The 19,972-nt window shown below is 40.2% G+C and overlaps 1 protein-coding gene across 2 annotated transcripts in view; it reads right to left on the reverse strand.

Annotated features, from left to right (window-relative positions):
- The window catches only part of Ent2 (Equilibrative nucleoside transporter 2), a 500,966-nt gene that overhangs the window by 415,748 nt on the left and 65,246 nt on the right, over positions 1-19,972 (reverse strand). For both annotated transcript variants that reach the window (XM_090384300.1, XM_090384302.1), the window contains exon 2: positions 10,567-10,877. In XM_090384300.1, coding sequence (XP_090240426.1) covers positions 10,567-10,810 — 244 coding nt within the window. In that variant the 5' untranslated portion in view covers positions 10,811-10,877. The remainder of the gene's footprint in view (positions 1-10,566; positions 10,878-19,972) is intronic.

Consider the following 19,972-nt stretch of genomic DNA (forward strand, 5'->3'; position numbering starts at 1 on the left):
GGTTATTCGGGAAAACAGCAGTTGAATGAATAAATGAGAAAGATGAAAAGTTGGTTCTGTGAGTTTGAAGTTGGACAGTAAATGGATGTTGACTGGTGGCGGCACGTGTTCGGACTGTTTTGAAAGACAGAGCAGGAATTATAGAAGCCAATTCAGAAGAACAGTGCCCATGTAAATATCTGTAGAAGAGAGTGGAGAGACTCTGTTAGAGATGAGTCATTAATTAACCTAACTGCCCTCTTCTGAATGGAATCAAGAAGCCTGAGAGAGGTTTTGGGAGCACCACCCCAGATGTGGGAACAATATTCCATGGCAGGGCGGATTTGCGATTTATACACAGTGAGCAGCTGTTTGGAAGAAAAGGCGAGAACGAAAGAGAAAACCAAGTTTTTCAGATGCAGAAGAAGCAATATTTGTAATGTGCTTGTGCCAAGAGAGATTAGAAGTCAGGGTAATCCCCAAGAGAGATATATCATTTTGCCTATAAATCAGAGTGTCACTAAAGATAAGCAGAAGAATCCTTTTTGCGAGATATAAGACAAGACTGAGTTTTAGAAGGGTTGAAATCAACTAAGTTGTCTTTGCCGAACTGGAGAATTACACGAAGATCGGCATTTAAGGAATTGGTATCAGATTTTCGGGAACTTGAAGCTGATTGGAGCCATCTACCATCACCCTCAGTGAGCGATCAGAGAGAAAACTGGATAACCAGTTACTAAAAACAGTTGGAAAACCATAAGATGGAAGCTTGTTTAGAAGACTTTTATGCCATATACGATCGAAAGCGTTTGAGATGTCAAGAGCAAATACTTGTGTTTCACCGAACCTTTCCATTGAATTAGTCCATAAATGGGTAACAAAGCCAGAATATCACCAGTGGTTCGGCAATGACGGAATCCATACTGGCGATCGTAGATCAAATGGAAGGTTTCTAGGTAATTTAAGAGTTGGCGGTTAATTGATTTCTCCATTACTTTAGAAAGAGTAGAAGTAATTGCAATGGAATGATAATTGGATGGGAGGGATTTGTCACCCTTTTTAGAAATTGGCTGGATATGGGCAAATTTCAAAGCAGAAAGAAAAACACCTTTGGAATAAGAAAGTGAAAAAAGGGGGCAAAGAATAGGAGTAAGTTCAGGAGCACAGGTTTTCAGAACAAGTGGAGAAATACCATTGGAACCTGGAGCCTTCTTAGCATCAAGATTCGTCAAAATCCTTCTCACATCCTTTTGACGGAAGACCACAGAAAGCATTGAATGGAGTGTGTTGGGAATGGTGGGAGGTGTTTTACAAAGATCATTAATACATGAGTTGGAAGAAAAATGAGATGCTAGCAAGTCAGCTTTATCCTTGGCTGAAGTGACAACAGAGCCATCTGGTTTGGACAGAGGTGGGAGCAGAGATGAGCAAAAGTTGCGGCCAACAGCTTTGGCAAGAGACCAGAATGCTCGGCTACCATTAGGGCAGGAAGCAAGTTTTCTACTCTTAGCCTGTTCAAACTCTAGTTTCGACTGATTAATAACTGCTTTACAATTGTTGCGAGCTTTGGTGTAGGCAGAAAATGAAACTGAAGAATTAGAAACAAGCCAATTACGATATGCAGCATTCTTCTCTTGAACAGCCTTAGCACATTTATTGGAAAACCAAGGTTTAGATAAAGGACGATATTTTAAAGTGGAGTGTGGGATAAAGGATTCCATTCCTGCAAGAATAATTTCACTGACACGATCTGAGCAAACGTTGACATCAGAAGTTTTCAAACAGTAATGGACCAAGGAAAAGAAGTCTCGCAGGTCATCCCATTTTGCATTCTTGTAATGCCAAACAACACGAGGTTGGGAATAGCCATGAGATAAAGGTTCCATTGGAGAAGAGACAATCACCAAGTTGTGATCTGAAGTGCCTAAAGTACCTCTCACTTCAACCATGTACTTAGAAGGGTTGTTTTGAGAAAAAATCAAGTGTATTGGCTGTATGATTAGGATTGTCCAGTATACTTATAGGTAAATGAACAATCTGTGCAAGGTCATTAGTAATTGCAAAAGCCTCAGCATCTCGACCAGCTGGGTCAGTGTGACTAGAAAACTGAAGCCAGCTGGGGTTGTGAACATTAAAATCACCAAGGAAAATTACCTCACTGTTAGGAAAGTTGGACTGGAGTAAGTCAAGTTGCAAAGAGAGGAAGTCAAAGAGCTCCAAGTGATTAGTGGAGTTGGGAGAACGGTAGAGACAACAGATGAATTTGACACAATGAGGTAGAGAGATTTGAAGCCAGAGAAGATCAAAGAGAGGAGATTCCAAATTGCTAAGTCTCTGACAGGGAATATCAGAACGGACATATGCACAAGTACCACCTTTGAGGCGAAAGGAATCATACAGCGAATAATTTGGGCATCTGAGATGAGCAGTAGTTGAATCAACCGATAATTGAGATTCTGTCAGAAAAAGTACATGGGGTTTGGCAGACTGCAAGTGGAAATGGACATCGCTGAGATTAGAGTTGAGACCACGTATATTTGTGAAATGAATTAGGAAGTGCTCGGGAGGTTTAGATCTTTCCGCAGATAAGCTTGCTCTATTAGTTTGACAATTCATAGTGTATTCAATAGTAAGAAAAAGTGGGTGGGACTTGCTGTATGAAGTAATGAAATTTTTGGATATGGCGTACACATGGTAAGAATATACCCAGATCCTTGACATAACATGGCCTCGACAATGCTCCCCGCATACACACTACTCGGACTCCCTCCAATCACCATCTGGCAGAGTAGAGGTAGAAAGATTATACACTAGCTGATTACCAATAGGTTCGGTCCAGTGTACGAACTAGTGGCCGGCCTGCGAACACCGTTTTAGAGCTGTACCCTCGAAATGTAAGGAATATTGGATCTCGCCACGATGTTCATCATAACCTCAAAAGTCATCAATCATACTGCATGATGGAAGAGGTGGAGAAGGGTTGACCGGAACTTAGCTCTAGAGACTAAACATGGGTTCCACCACTTCAAGCCTCCAATAAGCAAAGTGGTGGTATTGCACCGGTTGATGAGAGTTATCTACCATCCAGTACTGCCTGGTAACGTAGAGGGGCAGCGTTCCTCCACGTGGTGTGGGCGCCACACCTCAACCCCTGCTTACGTTGGTTCATACCTGGGTGGTCACCCACAATGTACTTGTGCATGGAGGTTATACCCAGGATTACTAACAGTCCCACCATCGTGAAAGTGCAAGCCTGTGAATCACAGAATTTTAGTCTGTGAATCCCCCAAGCTAACAGTTTTTCCACCCACAGGGAAGACACTACTGTACAAATTGGAGCAGTTTGGCATTAAGGGCAAGTTGCTACAATGGATAAAATGATGGTTATCAATGGACACTGCTCTTCCTGGATTAATGTTATTAGTCGAGTCTCACCGGGTTCAATGTTGGGCCCATTGTTGTTTTTGATATTTATCAATAATACTGATGAAGGTATATTAGGTTTAATGTCTAAGTTTGCAGACGATACGAAGGTTGGCAGGGTTATCGATGACAGTAATGATAGTATGCTATTGCAACAGGATCTGGAAAAGTTGAGCAGATGGGCTGAGAGGAGGCAACTGAAATTTAACATTAACAAATGTAAAGTACTGCATATGGGTAGCAGTAACCCCAGAGTAACATGTAGTAGTGGGCAGTACTACACTCAAGGCAGTGGATTATGAAAAGGACCTGAGGGTAATTGTGCAGTGAGATATGAAGTTTTCTGAGCAGTGCAAAAAGGCTGCAAGATTAGCTCATGGTGTCTTGTCAATGATGTACTGTATACAGGTCTGGAGGCCTCATTTTAGGAAAGATGTAGAGCTGCTGGAACGAGTGCAGAGAAGGGCAACTGGGAATGTTGAGTGGATCAAAGGGTTGCTGTTACAAAGAAAGGCATAAGTTCTGTAAATTTCAGCTTCTGGAGACTAGGCACCTGAAAGGTGATCTAATTGAGGTGTATGGATTGAGCAAGCTCAATGCTAATGGGATTTTTTCTATTGCTCAGATTACTCACTGAGGAGGGATAAATTCAAATTATAATATATTAAAATATGACATAAGTGTTGAAAACTAGTGTTTTTGACTGCATTGGAATATGATTTGGAAGGCATCACATTTAATAACTGTTTACGTGCTTTCTTGGTATGTTTTATTTTTCTCTACCTTGTACTTCATTATTTTCATTCCCATTTTCCATGATTTGCAAGTTCTAGAATAAGTGGGGTGAGCACCCTGGCAATTGGGATACTTTGGTGCTGCTGCTGTATATTCAGTTTTGGAGTGGTCTGATGAGCCACATAGGGGACAAATGGCCTTACCTTGACATGGTGTTTGAGAATGACCATACTTCTGGCATTTAAAGCATCTAAGTGGATTTGGAATATATGGTCGGATCTTACAGGAAAGGTAGCCAGCTTTAACTGATGCTGGGAGATTTAGAGTCTTGAAGGTAAATTTCTTGTGGGTATAATGACACCATTTTGTTTGGTCATAATTCTTTTAGCACTGATAACACGTTGTTCCTTAAGTTCTTCAGCAATTTCATCCTCATTAAGGAAGAAACATTAAGGTTCTGAGTGAGATTACAGAAATAGGAACTGTCAGGAACTGCCTAGAATGACTGGGATTAGATGTTTCTATAAGGACATCTCCTGAGTGAAGTTGTTTGACAATTTTAGAGGTACCTGCTACGGCCTCAATGCTTTTCTACACAAGAAATGGAGATAAGCTGCTAAGAAGTTCAGTTGACAAAGAATGCAGAATTAATCAAGCAGGTAAATTCAGGTGAAGAATCATCATTTTTGATTCTTTTTGCTTGAGATGACTCAAGTTCATGTGAACACGTAGGCTCTACAGTTGATGTTAAGGGATCAGTAATTGCTCCTTTTTTGCTCAGAGTATTGGATTTATACTCAGGTTACCAGCCCCGCCACATGGAGGCAGGAGCAGTGCCACCAGTGACCAAGCAATAAGAGGTTAGTGGATATTATGTTAGAGAAGTTAATTATATATATAAAAGAAAGATGCCTTTCCTTTCTTAGCAGGAAGATTACTTCTTTATTTAGAAAGAGCCAAAAATAAATAACTTTATAAAAGAAAAGGTTTTAACAATCTCTCTAATGAGTCGTTTGAAGAAAAGGCGTTTTCAAATTCACTTTGTAAATTGTTATGATCACTTGCTTGGCACTCGGGGCCCCGAGTCTTAGGACAGGGGGAATTATTGGAATGCAATTGACCCATCAGTAAGAGCTACCAGCCCTAATACACCAAAGTGGTGTATTAGTGGTGTACTGGGACACTGACCCACTAGGATCCCCCTTTCCAAGTTTCCACAAGTCTCAGTGCACAGCTGCACATGCTGGATTCCAATGACATAACTCTGGAACAAAGGTATTGGCATTGGATCCCAGTGATGCTAATCTGGAACCCAGCAGCACCACTGGGAGGTAACCTGCACATGTTTTGGCTGATGCTACATAAGCTTGCTTTCTTGCATCATATACCTATGCTAATGTCAAGAAGATCACACTGGAAACTTATGAAAAGCAAATATAAGACTATATAAATGATATAAATGACATATATGATAGATATAAATGACACAAGCAGTCCCATTTTTTTCCCATGATTTTAAGTCTTTTATTCTACAAACATTCTTACAAGTGGATTGCTTATTGAAAAAAAAATACTATCTCAGCCTTTATATTTTCACTTTTTCTGAAAATCAATTTTCAAACTCATTAATTTCAGAAAAAAAAAATTTCATATTAAAAACAGAAATTGACACCTTAATATGTGAAAAGTAAGTTATACCGGACCATACCCTATTTTTCAAAATGTGATTTATCAATACAACACTACTTTTAACAGACAGAATATACTTTCAAAATGATAATCTCTATACAAAATATTTGTGTGTATTTAACAGTAGTAGTAATGGCAAATGATGCAAGAAAGCAAACTTGTATAGCATCAGCAAAAAAAAAAAAACACAATTCACCCATCTGTGTCCTCCAAGAATTTGTCTAGTTCTTCTTTGAATTAATTCAACCCATCCACTTATACAACAGCAGATGGAATCCTGTTCCAACAATCAACTACCTACAGGCTGAAAGCAAACTTCCACACATCTATCCTGCAACCATCCTTCCTCAACTTGAATTGATGCCCCATCATTGTGTGTAGTCTCAGCAAATGGAAGAATGCCATTTACATTCAGCGTACTCAAACCATTCAAAGCTTGAAACACCTCAATTAAATCCTCCCCTCTAGTCTCGAGATGCTGCAATTTGCAAAAAAGAACTCTTATTAGGAGAGCACCCTTTCATTCCATTCAGCAGTCAGGGTGCCCTACTCTGCACCTATTCCAGCAGATCTAGATCTTTCCTAAAGTGAAGCTTCCAGACAGACTTGTATACAAATTCAAGATGCAGCCTAACCATCGCCTTATAAAAAGGGATAATCACCTGCTTATTGCTACCAGCAAACTTTCTGTATATTATTGACAAAACCCCACAAGCTGTCTTGGTAGTATGTCTGCACTGTTCAGACATTTTGCCGTCTGACTGCACATTTACCCCACGGTCTTTTTCATTCTACACTACGTGAGTACCACACGGTAAATAATTCACTCTGGGGTTACTTATACCCATATGCATACCTTGCATTTCTCAATGTTAAACTTCAACTGCCATTTCTCAGCTCATAGACTAATTTGTATTGGTCTAGATCCTGTTGCAGTAGCTCAACCTGATGACTGTCGTTAACCAACCTGCCAATCTCTGTATCATCTGCAAACTTAGACATTAAGCCCGACATACCTTCATAAACAGCACTGATAAATATTGAAAACAACAATAGGCCCAGCACTAAACCCTGGAGAACTCCATTAATAACATCAGTTCACGAAAAGCAGTGCCCACAGATAACCACACTGTCTTCTTCCGCTTAACCATCTCAGTGATGCTAACCTGCCGTTAGTAACCTGCCCTGAATGCCACATTGCTCCAGTTTGTACAGCAGGCTTTTATGTGCAACAGAATCCTGAAATCCAAGTATATTATGTCAAAATTATTTTTTGCATCCAGTTCCTTGGTCACTGCATCATAGTGACCTATCACACTGGCTAGACAAGTGACCACCATTTAACAAATCCATGCTGTGATTGCAGTATAATTGTATACCTGTCCAGATGGTCCTGCATTACTTCTTCAACTAGTCATTCCATTATTTTCCCTGGAACAGACATTAATTACTCACGTCGCCTTTTGATCCCCTTTATGAATTGAAGATACATTTGCACATCTCTAGTCCATAGGGACCTCCTCTGAATCCAAGGAGGCTCTCATAATTAGGGTTTGATTATCTCCTTTGCTGCCTCCCTTAATATAACTGGATAGATTTCATCCACCCCAGGTGCCTTTTTTACTTCCATCTTCAACAACTTCTTCTCCATGTTTCTTTCAGTTATCACAAATTCATTTAGCTCCTTGTTACAGTTTAATAAACTTTTAGCATTCTCTTCCCTAAAGAATTCCTCATGTGTGAATGTAGAACAAAATATCTACAATATCTGCAACCTACGCAGGATCATCAACAGATAACATATAGACATCAAGTAGCCCAATGCAATTCAACTCCTTCCTTCTACTGTTAATAAGCAAAGAAGTCTTTGCTGTTTTTCTTTGTATTCTTTGCCAGAGACTTCTCATAATCTGCCTTAGCTTGCCTGACCTCCTTTGTGACTTGATTACAGACTAATTTATATCTACAATAGCCCCTCTGTATCACCTGATAATTTATAATCATCTCATGCACTTTTCTTCTCTGCCACAGGTCTCAATAGTCCATCTGACATCCATTTAGGTCTAAACCTTGAAGAGTATTTCTCTGTTGGTATGAAAAACCTAGTGGCTTTTTTGATTATTCCCAATTTGGAATTTCCTGCTGATAACATCACTTAGTCCCACTGCAAAGTATGTAAAAACTGTCTGAGACCACTATAGTCACCCTTACAAAAATAAAATATCCTTTCCTTTTACCCTTGACAGTAGTTATGTCTTTAATTAAATTCCACATTAGTACACTGTGATCGCTGCCACCCCAGTAGGTTTTTACCTGCAGATTTTTAATGCATGAAGAATCACTGCTAATAAGATTGGTGTGGGGAAATAAGGGGTGGTCTTTACCAAGAAAGGCTTAAGTTATGCAAATTGCAGTGTCTATACACTAGGCACCTGCAGGGTGATCTGATTGAAGTATATAAGCCTTGAATGGGTTGAGCAGGCTCAATTCTGATAGGATTCTTCCTCTTGTTCAGTTTATACGAACCTGGGGGGGGGGGCATAAATTCAAATTGAGGAAAGGCAGTTATAGAATAGATGTGCAGAAATTTGCCTTTAGCCAGCAGGTTACTGATTGCTGGAACAGACTTCCATCTGTCATTGTGGAAGTTGATAGCTTAAATAAATTCAAAGAGGAACTGAACAAACGTTTAGAGGGAATGGATGTGTGAATTTTTTTTTTTTTTTTTTTTGGCTGATGCTACATAAGCTTGCTTTCTTGCATCATACACTTCTACTAATGCTAATGCTAACCAGATCAAGAGTATTGCTTTCTCCTGTTATCTCTCTAATATGCTGCTGGAGAAAACAGTTATCTAAGAAATAAACAAAAAGTTTTGCTAGTGTGAGAGTGACCAATCCTCAAATTCCAGTCAACATTTGGAAAGTTAAAATCATTATGAGACATTCTGATTTGCTAGCCCACTCTATTTCTCTGTATAGCCGTTGGCTATACTCACCACAGTCGTTAGGCCAAGAGGAAAAGAACACACTCCTACTCTCAATTTTGTTTTCCTAGTGCTTATATCACACCAAACTGAGTCAACATTGCACTCGTCACTGATGTGAATCGGATGCACTGTCTCAGATTTAATATGCTTCTTAACAAACAGCATAACCCGTCCACCTCTCCTGTCCTGTCTGTCCTTAGTGTATATAATGTACTCCCCATATTCATTTATTTTACTTGCGTTTATTTTATTTATTTTACTAGTTTATTAAAGTGAATATTTAATAAAATGGAAATTACTCCATCTAAATACACCAATGCGCCAAAACATTATGACCACCTACCTAATATGATGTTGGTCCTCCACATGCAGCAAAAATAGCTCGTACCCAGCAAGGCATGGACGCAACAAGATTTCTAAATGTGTCTTGTGGTATCTGGTACCAACACATAACCAGCACATCCTTTAACTCCTGTAAGGTCCATAGTTGAGATGCCGCAGATTGGAGTTGCTGTTCCAACACAAACCACATATGCTCAATGGGATTGATGTCTGGGGAATTTGGAGGCCAGGGAAATACCTGTAAACCTGTAAATCTTCCTCATGTTCCGCGAACCAGTCTCGAACAATCCCGGCGGTGTGACATGGTGCGTTATCCTGCTGAAAGACAGCACCGCCAGAGGGGAAGACCGTTGCTACGAAAGAGTGTGTCTGGTCAGCAATGATGTTTAGGTAGGTGGTAGACGTCAGAGTGCCCAGCATATGGATAACTGTACCCAGGATATCCCAGCAGAACATCGCCCAAAGCATGACACCGCCGCTACGGGCTTATTTTCGTCCCACGGTGCATCCAGGCGGCATCACTTTCCCAGGTAAATGACGCACATGTACCCAGACGTCCACATGGTGCAACATGAAACGTGATTCATCGGACCAGACAACCTTCTTCCACTCACTCAAGGTCCAGTTTCAATGCTTGTGTGCCCATTGTAGGCGCTGTTGCCAGTGAACCGTGGTTAGCATGGGCACTCAGAGTGGCCTGCGGCTATGCAGACCCATTTTCAGCAGGGTTCGATTTACTGTGCGTTGTGACACATTACTCTCGTCACCAGCATTCCAATTACTGGTGAGTTGCGCCACAGTCACCCTTCTGTTACCACGTACCATCCGGGAGAGCCTTTGCTCAGCTTGAGCTTCGATGAGCCATGGTCGTCCAACACCTCGCCGGCGGTTTACAGGTTCCCCTTCCTCAGACCACTTTCAGTGGGTACTAACCATGACTGACCATGAACATCCCACCAGCCGTGCCATTTCGGAAATGCTCTGACCCAGTTGTCTTGCAATTACAATTTGGCCTTTGTCAAACTCGCTTAAATCTGCTGCCTTTCCAATCTGAAAAACAAGAGTAATACTGATTAATGGAACTCGGCATCAGGTGTTTTTTATTCCGTGTCCCGACCCATGCACACACGTAATTCACCTGGAGTTGCCTTGATTTCCATAAAGAGTCGCTAGTCATAATGTTTTGGCTCATCGGTGTATTAGTGATGCTCAGCAGTGATGTTTATATGAACAAATAATGGTTCATCTAAACAAGATTTCACCAATATTCATAGAAAAAAAATTCAGTACAGCAAATTATTCTTGCATACCAGAGAACTGTTGCAACAGGATTTTACTATAGCTGTTATATTTCTATAATTTCTCATATAATTCAAGCTAAGATAAAAACCCATTATAACATACATTACCTAATGTTCCAACTCTCTTTTTAGGCTGTACACTCCCTGTTGTATTCCACTGACCATCCACTTGAACTGGCAAGTGATGAAGGGGTAATGTATCCCCTTTATGATAAACTGGATCTGTATAACCATTGCGACTGAAAGTAGATGACCCAGAGTTCAGCAAACATTGTCTGTCCACACCTCTTTCTGAATCACTAACTTGATAATATGGGCTTCTGTACTGTGCCATAACTAAGATATCTTCCATCAGCTAATTTGAATGATAAATTTCTTCAAATCAAATTTTGTATCATTGGCCATTTACCTTGCATTAACTGTAAACAGATAAAATAATAAAAAAATATAAATGTCATTGTTAACAATAATGAAATCATTATTCAATTTCTTAAAACATATCCAATTTATAATTAAATTTTTATTTATTTTATATGACGTTATGCATGTATATAACAGGGTGGATGCCCTCAAAGGATCTAAATTGAGGGCTCATCAAGCTCTCAGCTACCCACATCAATGCAACAGCTTGCACTTGATCATCACGGAACACAGCAGCAACCCCAAGACAGAATGCGCTGGTCCCACAGGAACTAGTAGTTGTTGGTGACTATTGTCAGGGAAACAGGGAACATGCTTTGTAAAAACGGTAGGTGGAACAGGACTAGGGTATGTTTGCCAGGGGCAAAGGTTGATGACGTAGAGCAGATATCATTTTTTAAGGGCACAAAAGGGGATACTGTTGTACACACTGGCACTAATGATATTAAAGAGTAGGAGACCGGCAGAATTACTTAACAAGTACAGGTCACTGTTGAAAAAAAGCCGTGAATAAGGGTTGAATTGAAAGTGTCTGCAATTCTGCCCAGACATGATAGGAGGAAGTATATGATGAGAGCCTTGTCGATCAATTCGGCGCTGGAAATATTGTGCAAGGCTCAAGGGATAGAATTTTTTTCGGCCTGTTCTGTCTGTTAACAGGAGAGATTGCTTCTACAGGGATGGGATACAATTAAATAGAAAGGGTGCAAGAATATTTGCTGATGCTATCGAGGTGGTGTTGGGTGGGTCAGAAAACTGCTAGCTTGGGGGCATACAAGGACTAATAGATTAACAGTAGCCACTGGCAGAGGTAAAAGTAATTCTTGCACTACTTCTACTGGAATGAGCAGCAACCTGGAAAACAAGATGCAGGGTATTTCAGAGACTGCTGGGAGTCATTGCAGTACAAGTAAACACATGGGTTGTGTTAGGGTAGCTAAGAATAGGAACGGGTGCATGTATACTTGCGTGTACACCAATGCTAGGAGTTTGGTAAATAAGTTTGATGAATTTGAGGTATTGCTCAAAACATCAAAGGCAGATATTGTTGGGATATCAGAGACGTGGTGTCACACAGACATAAGGAATGCAGAGCTGGAATTTGGGGAGTACAACGTCTACAGAAAGGATAGACACGATAGGAAGGGAGGAGAGGTTATGCTAGTTAAGAAACACATAAAATCCAAGGAAGTGAAACCAGTCAACATCGCTGGACAGTGCAGTGTCGAGTCAGGTTGCCGTGACATAAGCATTGGGAGATTAAAATTGATTGTTATTTGGTTTTTTGTTATTTGGTTTTTAGGAGCATTAGCAACTAAGGCCATATTGCTTTGGGGATATGCGATGGTCATTCCCTAACCTTTCCGCATCCTCCGTATTTGGTGGTGACAGGCTCGAAATCCGGTTTAATCAAGAATCAAAATTGAGAGCACGAGTGTGTTATAGACCTAATGACTCTGATGAGTATAATAAGAAACTGTACAAGAAAATAGAGTGGGTCAATAAATCAGAGAGTCTTATAATGGGAGATTTTAATTTCCCAGATACTGACTGGAATTTGTGGGTTGGTCACTTACACACTATCAAGGCTTTTGTGGATTTATTGGATGATTGTTTCCTACATCAGCATGTTTGGGAGGCAACTAGAGGGAATAATACTCTTGATCTGATTATCAGTAGCAATTCTTCATGCATTAAGAATCTGCAGAGAAAGGAACCACTAGCTGGCAGTGATCACAGTGTGCTGAAGTGGGATTTACTCAAAGAGGTAACCACCATCAGGGATAAAAGGAAGGGTTTTTGCTTTCGTAAAGGCGACTACGATGGTCTGAAACAGTATTTAAAATCTATACAGTGGGACCAACAGCAAATTCAAAATGGGAAGAATTCAAAGAATTTATCTTCGAAGCTACTAGGCTTTATCTAAATGGATGTCACATGAACTAATGAGATATGGCAGAGAAAAAAAATGTAGGGGATACATATAAATTAATGGGTGACATGGAAGCCTATGGTTACAGAAGCTGGTCTGTAACCAAGTCACAAAGGAGATTAGGCAGGCAAAGGCAGATTATGAGAAATCCTTGGCAAAGGATACAAAGAAAAACAGAAAAGAGTTCTTTACCTATGTAAACTCTAGAAGGAACGGGATGAATCAGATTGGTCCACTGGATATTGATAGTTCATCTGTTGATGATCCTGCTCAGGTGGCTAACAAACTAAATGAGTATTCTGCATCTACATTCACATATGAGGAGTTATTCAGTAAGGGGAATGCCAGAAGTGAAGTGAACTCTGGCAGTGAGCTAGATGATTTTGTAATAACTGAGAAGAAAGTGGAGGAGAAACTGTTGAGGATAAACATAAAAAAGGCACCTGGGGTGGATGGGATATATCCAGTTATATTAAAGGAGGCAGCAAAGGAAGTAAGTCAACCCTTAGCCATAATTATGAGAGCTTCTTTGGATTAAGGGGAGGTACCCATACAGTGGAGATGTGCAAATGTGACCGCAATTCAGAAAGGAGGATCAAAGGCTGACACAAGTAATTATAGACCTGTGAGTTTAACTTCTCTTCCAGGAAAATTAATGGAGGCACTGGTTAAAGAAGCACTGCAGGATCATCTAGACAAGACTTCAGTTACAGCTCGGACACAGCATGGTTTTGTTAAGGGAAAGTCTTGAGTGACCAATTTGATTGGATACTATGATGTGGTCACAAAGGAACTGGATACGGGGAATAACTTTCATATCATATATTTGGATCTTAGAAAGGCTTTTGATACTGTTGCACATGGAAGACTGCTGCACAAATTGGAGCAGTGTGGCATTGGAGGCAAATTGCTGCTATGGATAAAGGGATGGTTGAGTGGGAGAAGACAGAGTGGTAATCAATGGACACTGCTCATCGTGGACTAATGTTTTGAGTGGAGTCCCTCAGGGTTCTGTGTTGGGCCCATTGTTGTTTTCTGTATTTATAAATGATACTGATGATGGCATATCAAGCTTAATGTCAAAGTTTACAGATGATACAAAGGTTGGCAGGGTTGTTAAGGACACTACTGACAGTATGCTGCTGCAATAGAATCTGGAAAGGTTGAGCAGATAGGCTGAAAGGTGGCAAATGAAGTTTAACATTGAGAAATGTAAAGTATTACATATGGGAAACAGTAATCCCAGAATAATGTATCAACTCTATGGTACTATATTAACAGTGGTAGAGAATGAAAAGGACCTGGGGGTAATTTTGCAGGCAGATATGAAGTTTTCTGAGCAGTGCAGATGGGCTGCAAGAGTAGCTCATGGTGTCTTGTCAATGATATACAGTCAGTCCTCGTATAACACGTGTTTACACAACACGAATTCAATCATACACGATTTATAAATAGGGAAACGATATCTTATATAACATGAACCAAATTCACTTATGCACCATTCGCCTTTGTGTTTACAAGAAATGGCAGTCGAACGCACAATCACCCCAACCGAACGCAACACGATAGGAATGAAGAGAAGATTCTGAAAATGTATTTATGTTTTTTATATCAGTGAAGGGGGGAAACATTTCACCATAATAATGTAAAAACCAACACAATTCCAGCTATCGGTATAATCGCAAATGCAGTTAGAACGAGTTTACTACCAGTTCATAACAGATTCCACAAGCAGGTTGTTTGTTGTTGTTTGGTTTTTAGGAGCATTAGCAACTAAGGCCATATTGCTCGGGAATATGCGGTGGTCATTCCCTGACCTTTCCGCATCCTCCGTATTTGGTGGTGACGGGCTCGAACCCCGGTCTAATCAAGAAACATGTGGTACGCACTGCTGCTCCTTCCCACCTGGCTACGGAGGCGCCTCCACAAGCAGGAACGCAACTGGGAATTGTTTTTATTGTTTTATGGTAGTAACCCCTAGAAATGTGCTCTAGTAAAATGTGAGGTGTTAATAGTGTATCTCTGCCTTTACGGTGTTGTTTATTCAACACCGTAAAGGCAGCTTTGTTTATGAGCGCACAGCTTTGTTTATGTATATCAAGCGTGCCTCCTAGTTTTGTAACTGTGCTTTATTCTCTAAAAATGAGTAAAATACTTAAAAGGTGTGAAAAGGAAGCATCCTGGAAAAAGAAGACACTGCAGATTCAGAGAGAGAAAAAGAAAAGCAATATCGATAAACAGAGGCAGACTGGGTCAAAAATTCGTACCCAGGAAAATTTATAGTGGCCTCAAACTAGCGTTTATGGCCTAAATCACTCCGGCCCACCAGGGTTTCCCCAGTAAGGCTTATGTCCAGTCCGCCTCTGTCGATGGAGAAAAAATATGAAATTGTGAAACGCTTTGAGCGAAATTAAAGACTGTGTGATACTAAACGTGCTATAGACCTAAATGAAGCAACGCCGAGAATTACAAAGAATGCAGAGAAAATAAAAACAACTTTCATAGCAGGAACAACTCAAAGTGTAATTAAAATCCATTAGATTAAAACACAAAGAATTGGTAGAGACAGAACGGCTGTCATCTGTTTAAATAGAAAATCAAACAAAAAACAAGTTTGCTTACAATAGAAGCAAAAGCATTAGAAATGTTTTATTACGTAATAGTCGTAATAAAATAGTTACATATTTTATTACGATTATTTATTGTGTTTGGTAATGTTTTGGTTACAAATGTGTGTTCAATTTTGGGTGGTCGGCACCTAACCCTATTTTTCCCATAGAGCCTGTTGTTTATATTGCACGATTTTGCATTGCATGAGGGTTTATAGGAACACAACTATCGTGCTATACAAGGACTGACTGCACAGGAATTTTTCTAGCAGGGATAAGGAGATGATTACTCCCTTGTATAAGGCAATGGTACTTGAGTACTGTATACAGGTCTGGAGGTCTCATTTCAAGAAGGATGTAGAGCTGCTGGAACGAGCACAGAGAAGGGCAACAAGATTAGTGAATGGGTAAAAAGGTTGCTCTTACGAAGAAAGGCTTAAGTTTTGCAAATTGCAGTGTCTGGAGACTAGGCACCGGCGAGGTGATCTGATAGAGGTGTATAAAGCCTTGAATGGTTTTAGCATGCTCAATGCTGATTGGATTCTTCCTCTTGCTCAGAATAATCACCTGAGAGGGCATAAATTCAAATTGAGGAAAGACAGATGTCTGGAAATTTGCCTTCAGCCAGCGGGTGGTTGGTTGGTGGAACAGATTTCCATCCGTCGTTGTGGAAGTTGATAGCCTAAATAAATTTAAGGCTCAGCTGGACAGGTATTTTGAACGAACGGAGGGGTGAAATGGGAATGGTTTTTTTTTTTTTTTTTTGGCTGATGCTGCATAAGCTTGCTTTCTTGCATCATATGCTTCTACTAATGCTAATACTAGAGATGATCCTGCAAAGCTTCTTTAACCAGTGATTATATTATTTCCCCCGGAACACAAGTTAAACTAACAGGTCTATAGTTACTTGAGTGACCTTGTGAACCCCCTTTGTGAATTGTTGATACACTTGCACACCTCCAGTTCATGAGGACCTGCACTGAATCCAAGGAAGCTCTCATAATTATGGCTAAGGGTTTGCTTACTTCCTTTGCTCTCTCCTTTAATATAACTGAATAGATCGCATCCACCCCATGTGCCTTTTTTATGTTTAACTTCAACAATTTCTCCTCCACTTTGCTCTCAGTTATTACAAAATCACTTTGTTCCCTGTTAGAGTGTGATAAACGTCTGGTACTCCCCTCATTGAATAACTCCCCATGTGTGAATGCAGATGCCAAATTCTCTTTCAGTTTATCAGCTACGTAAGCATGATTATCAATAGTCAACCGATCAATATTAAGTGGTCCAATCTGATTCATCCCTTTCATTCTAGAGTTTACTCTGTAAAATAATAAGAGAAGTTTACCTCAATATAGTATGTAGAACATTTCCGTATGATACTCTCCAGAAATTAAAATAAAAATTTTCTGGAATTTATTTTCTGGAGAGTATCATACGGAAGTGTTCTACGTACTATATTGAGGTAAACTTCTCTTATTATTTTACAAATATTGATATCAACGTAGAACGTATTGAACATTACAACTCTGGTTCATACTATGTTCTAGAGTTTACATAAATAAAGAACTCTGCTGTTTTTCTTTGCATCCTTTGCTAAGGATTTCTCGTAATCTGTCTTCACTTGCCTAAACTCCTTTGTGACTTTATTACAGACTAGTTTATATCTGCCATAGGCTTCTGTGTCACCTGATACTTTATATGCAACCCACACATTTTTCTTCTCTGCCACGAGCCTCATTAGTTCATCTGACATCCATTTAGGCCTAAACCTTGAACAGTAGTAGCCTCCAAAATTAAGTCCCTGAAGGCTTCCCATTTAGAATGCAACGTTGGTAACATCATCAGTTGATCCCACTGTACAGAATTGAAAAACTGTCTGAGACCTTTGTAGTCACCTTTATGAAAGAAAAAAGCCCTTCCCTTTAGCCTTGATGGTAATTACATCTTTAAGTAATTCCCACGTCAGTACATTGTGATCACTTTCACCCAGTGGTTCTTTTATCTGAAAATTCTTAATGCATGAATAATCACTACTGATAATCAGATCAAGAGTATTACTCCCTCTGGTTGTCTCTTGAGCATGTTGCTGTAGAAAACCTCATCCAATAAATCCACAAAAGTCTTGCTAGTGTGCGAGTGATCAACTCACAAGTTCCAGTCGATATCTGGAAAGTTAAAATCCCCCATTATATAATACATTCTGATTTATTGGCTCACTCTATTTCTCTGCACAATTGCTCATTATACTCATCAGATTCATTAAGCGTAGAACACGCACCTACTGTCATTTTTCCTTTCCACGTGCTTATATCACACCAAACAGACTCAACACTGCATTGTCCACCAAAATCAATTGGATGCACTTCCTTAGATTCTGTGTTTCTTAACTAACAGCATAACCTCTCCTCCCTTCCTATCCTGTCTATCCTTTCTGTATACATTGTACTCCCCAAATTCCAATTCTGCACTGCTTATATCTGTGTGACACCAAGTCTTTGATATCCCAACAATATCTCCTTTGATGTCTTGACTAGCACTTCAAGCTCATCAAATTTATTAACTATACTCCTAGCATTGGTATACATGCAAGTATGCATGCACCTGTTTCTACTCTTAGTTACCCTAACACAGCCCATGTATTTATTTGTTCCACTATGATTCCCAGCAGTCTCTGAAATATCCTGCATCTTGTTTTTCAGGCTTCTGCTCATTCCAATAGAAGCAGTGCAAGAATCTCTTTCACTTCTGCCAGTGGCTACTGTTAATCTATTCGTCTTTGTCTCCCCCCCAAGCTAGCAGCTTTCCGACCCACCTAACTTTGTCTCGATAGCAACAGCATTCTTGCACCCTCTCTATTTAAGTGCACCCCATCCCTATAGAAGTAGTCTCTCCTGTCAACAAGCACAGACCAGGCTGAAAAAAATTCTACACCTTGAGCCTTGCACAATCTCTTCAGGGCGAAACTGATCAACAAGGCTCTCATCATATACTCCCTGCTATCGTGTCTGGGCAGAATTGCAGACACTTATAATCATTCAACCAATATAGATGCTGAAAGATTCCAAAACACCCCAATGGTACTTTGGAATCTTAAAGGCTATCTCAATGTCAAGCCATTTCATAAAAAGATGTTTAATTTAATAATAAAATTCTTTATTCATAGAAATGTAGGACCCGATTCCCGCTATAGGCAACCAGAGGAATCTTACAATTAACTGGACACATTACATTCAGTACATAAAAAACTACGTCGGGACCCAGCATATACAATAGAATACATAGACAGTGCAATACACACAGCTAATATTACAATAAATGTATTTTATAGTTATTATAATAGATTGATTATACAGAGCTTATATTGCATTATAGTATATAGATTTTATAGTTATTATACACAAGCTGCAACACATTGAGGCAGTCTGGAGACTTTCACTGGGAGTTGCCTAGTTCCCCTGACAATTGCAGGAATGCTGACTGCACTTGACTATGGATTTGTGCTTTTCTTCTCTGTAGGCAGAATCTCTGGACCACACATCCAAATCAATGTTTGTGGAGTTTAGCGTGCCAATAATGCTGTTCAGAAAGTGCCGCTTGAAGGGCGAGAGCTTCTGCAGCTCAGAACAGAGCACTGGACGGTTTCTGAGGACTCTACAAGGGATTTTCCAGCCTACGATTTCCCAGATATTAACGAAGTCAAGAGAAGCAGAGCACAGATTAAGCGCCATTGTGAGCTTCCTCGCATATGCCAGGTGCTGGGCTGTGGTCTATCTCAGATTTATGCAGAGCTGTGATTTTGATGTTGTACAGGGTAGGTGAGCCCAATTGTTGGCCTACTTTAGGACCCAGAATTCCAGTCTTCAGACTGGACATATGAGCAGCCAACCAAACTTCAATATCATAACTGATGATAGAACTAAAGTAGTAGAGGAGAAATTTTCTGACTGTTTCCTTGTGTGGCTCTACAGAGATCAAGTTTCATACCCTAGAAAGCCTGTAATGCTCTTGAACGCAGTTGCTGGATTTGTTCCTTATACCTTAGGTTTTCATCCATTACCACTCGTAGGAATTTTACTGCACGAGTGCCGACGAGAACATGCCCCACAGTGGAGGGCTGCAGGGAGTTTGCTGGATTGAGGTCTGCTTGTGCTCTAGGTTAGAAGATGACATATTTGGATTTTTCAGGGTTTATTTGAAGCCCAAAATAGGTAGCGTATTCGCAGAAAGAGGAGAGATATTAGTTCACGATGACAGAATTCGATAATTCCTCTGCTGGTCTGGTGAGGTGTTAGCCGGGCTTGAGAGATAACATATAATGTCGTCAGCGTAGGCCATAAACGCAGATATTTCATTCATTAGTGGAATAAATATCGCTGAAAAAAGCAGTGCCGACAACAATCCACCTTGGGGTATACCGACTTCCACCTGTTTTGTGATGCAGTTATTCTCTTGCTAGAAGGTAAGGCACCTCGTGGTCAGCAAATTTCTGAGGAGCTTCGAGACAGTACCCGTGAAATCGTAGTAGTTCTCCAGGAGTCACATACGTGGC

The sequence above is a fragment of the Mastigoproctus giganteus genome, chromosome 11 (assembly GCF_048544385.1).
Source record: "Mastigoproctus giganteus isolate SK-2022 chromosome 11, ASM4854438v1, whole genome shotgun sequence".
In the NCBI taxonomy this organism is placed as follows: Eukaryota; Metazoa; Arthropoda; class Arachnida; order Uropygi; family Thelyphonidae; genus Mastigoproctus; species Mastigoproctus giganteus.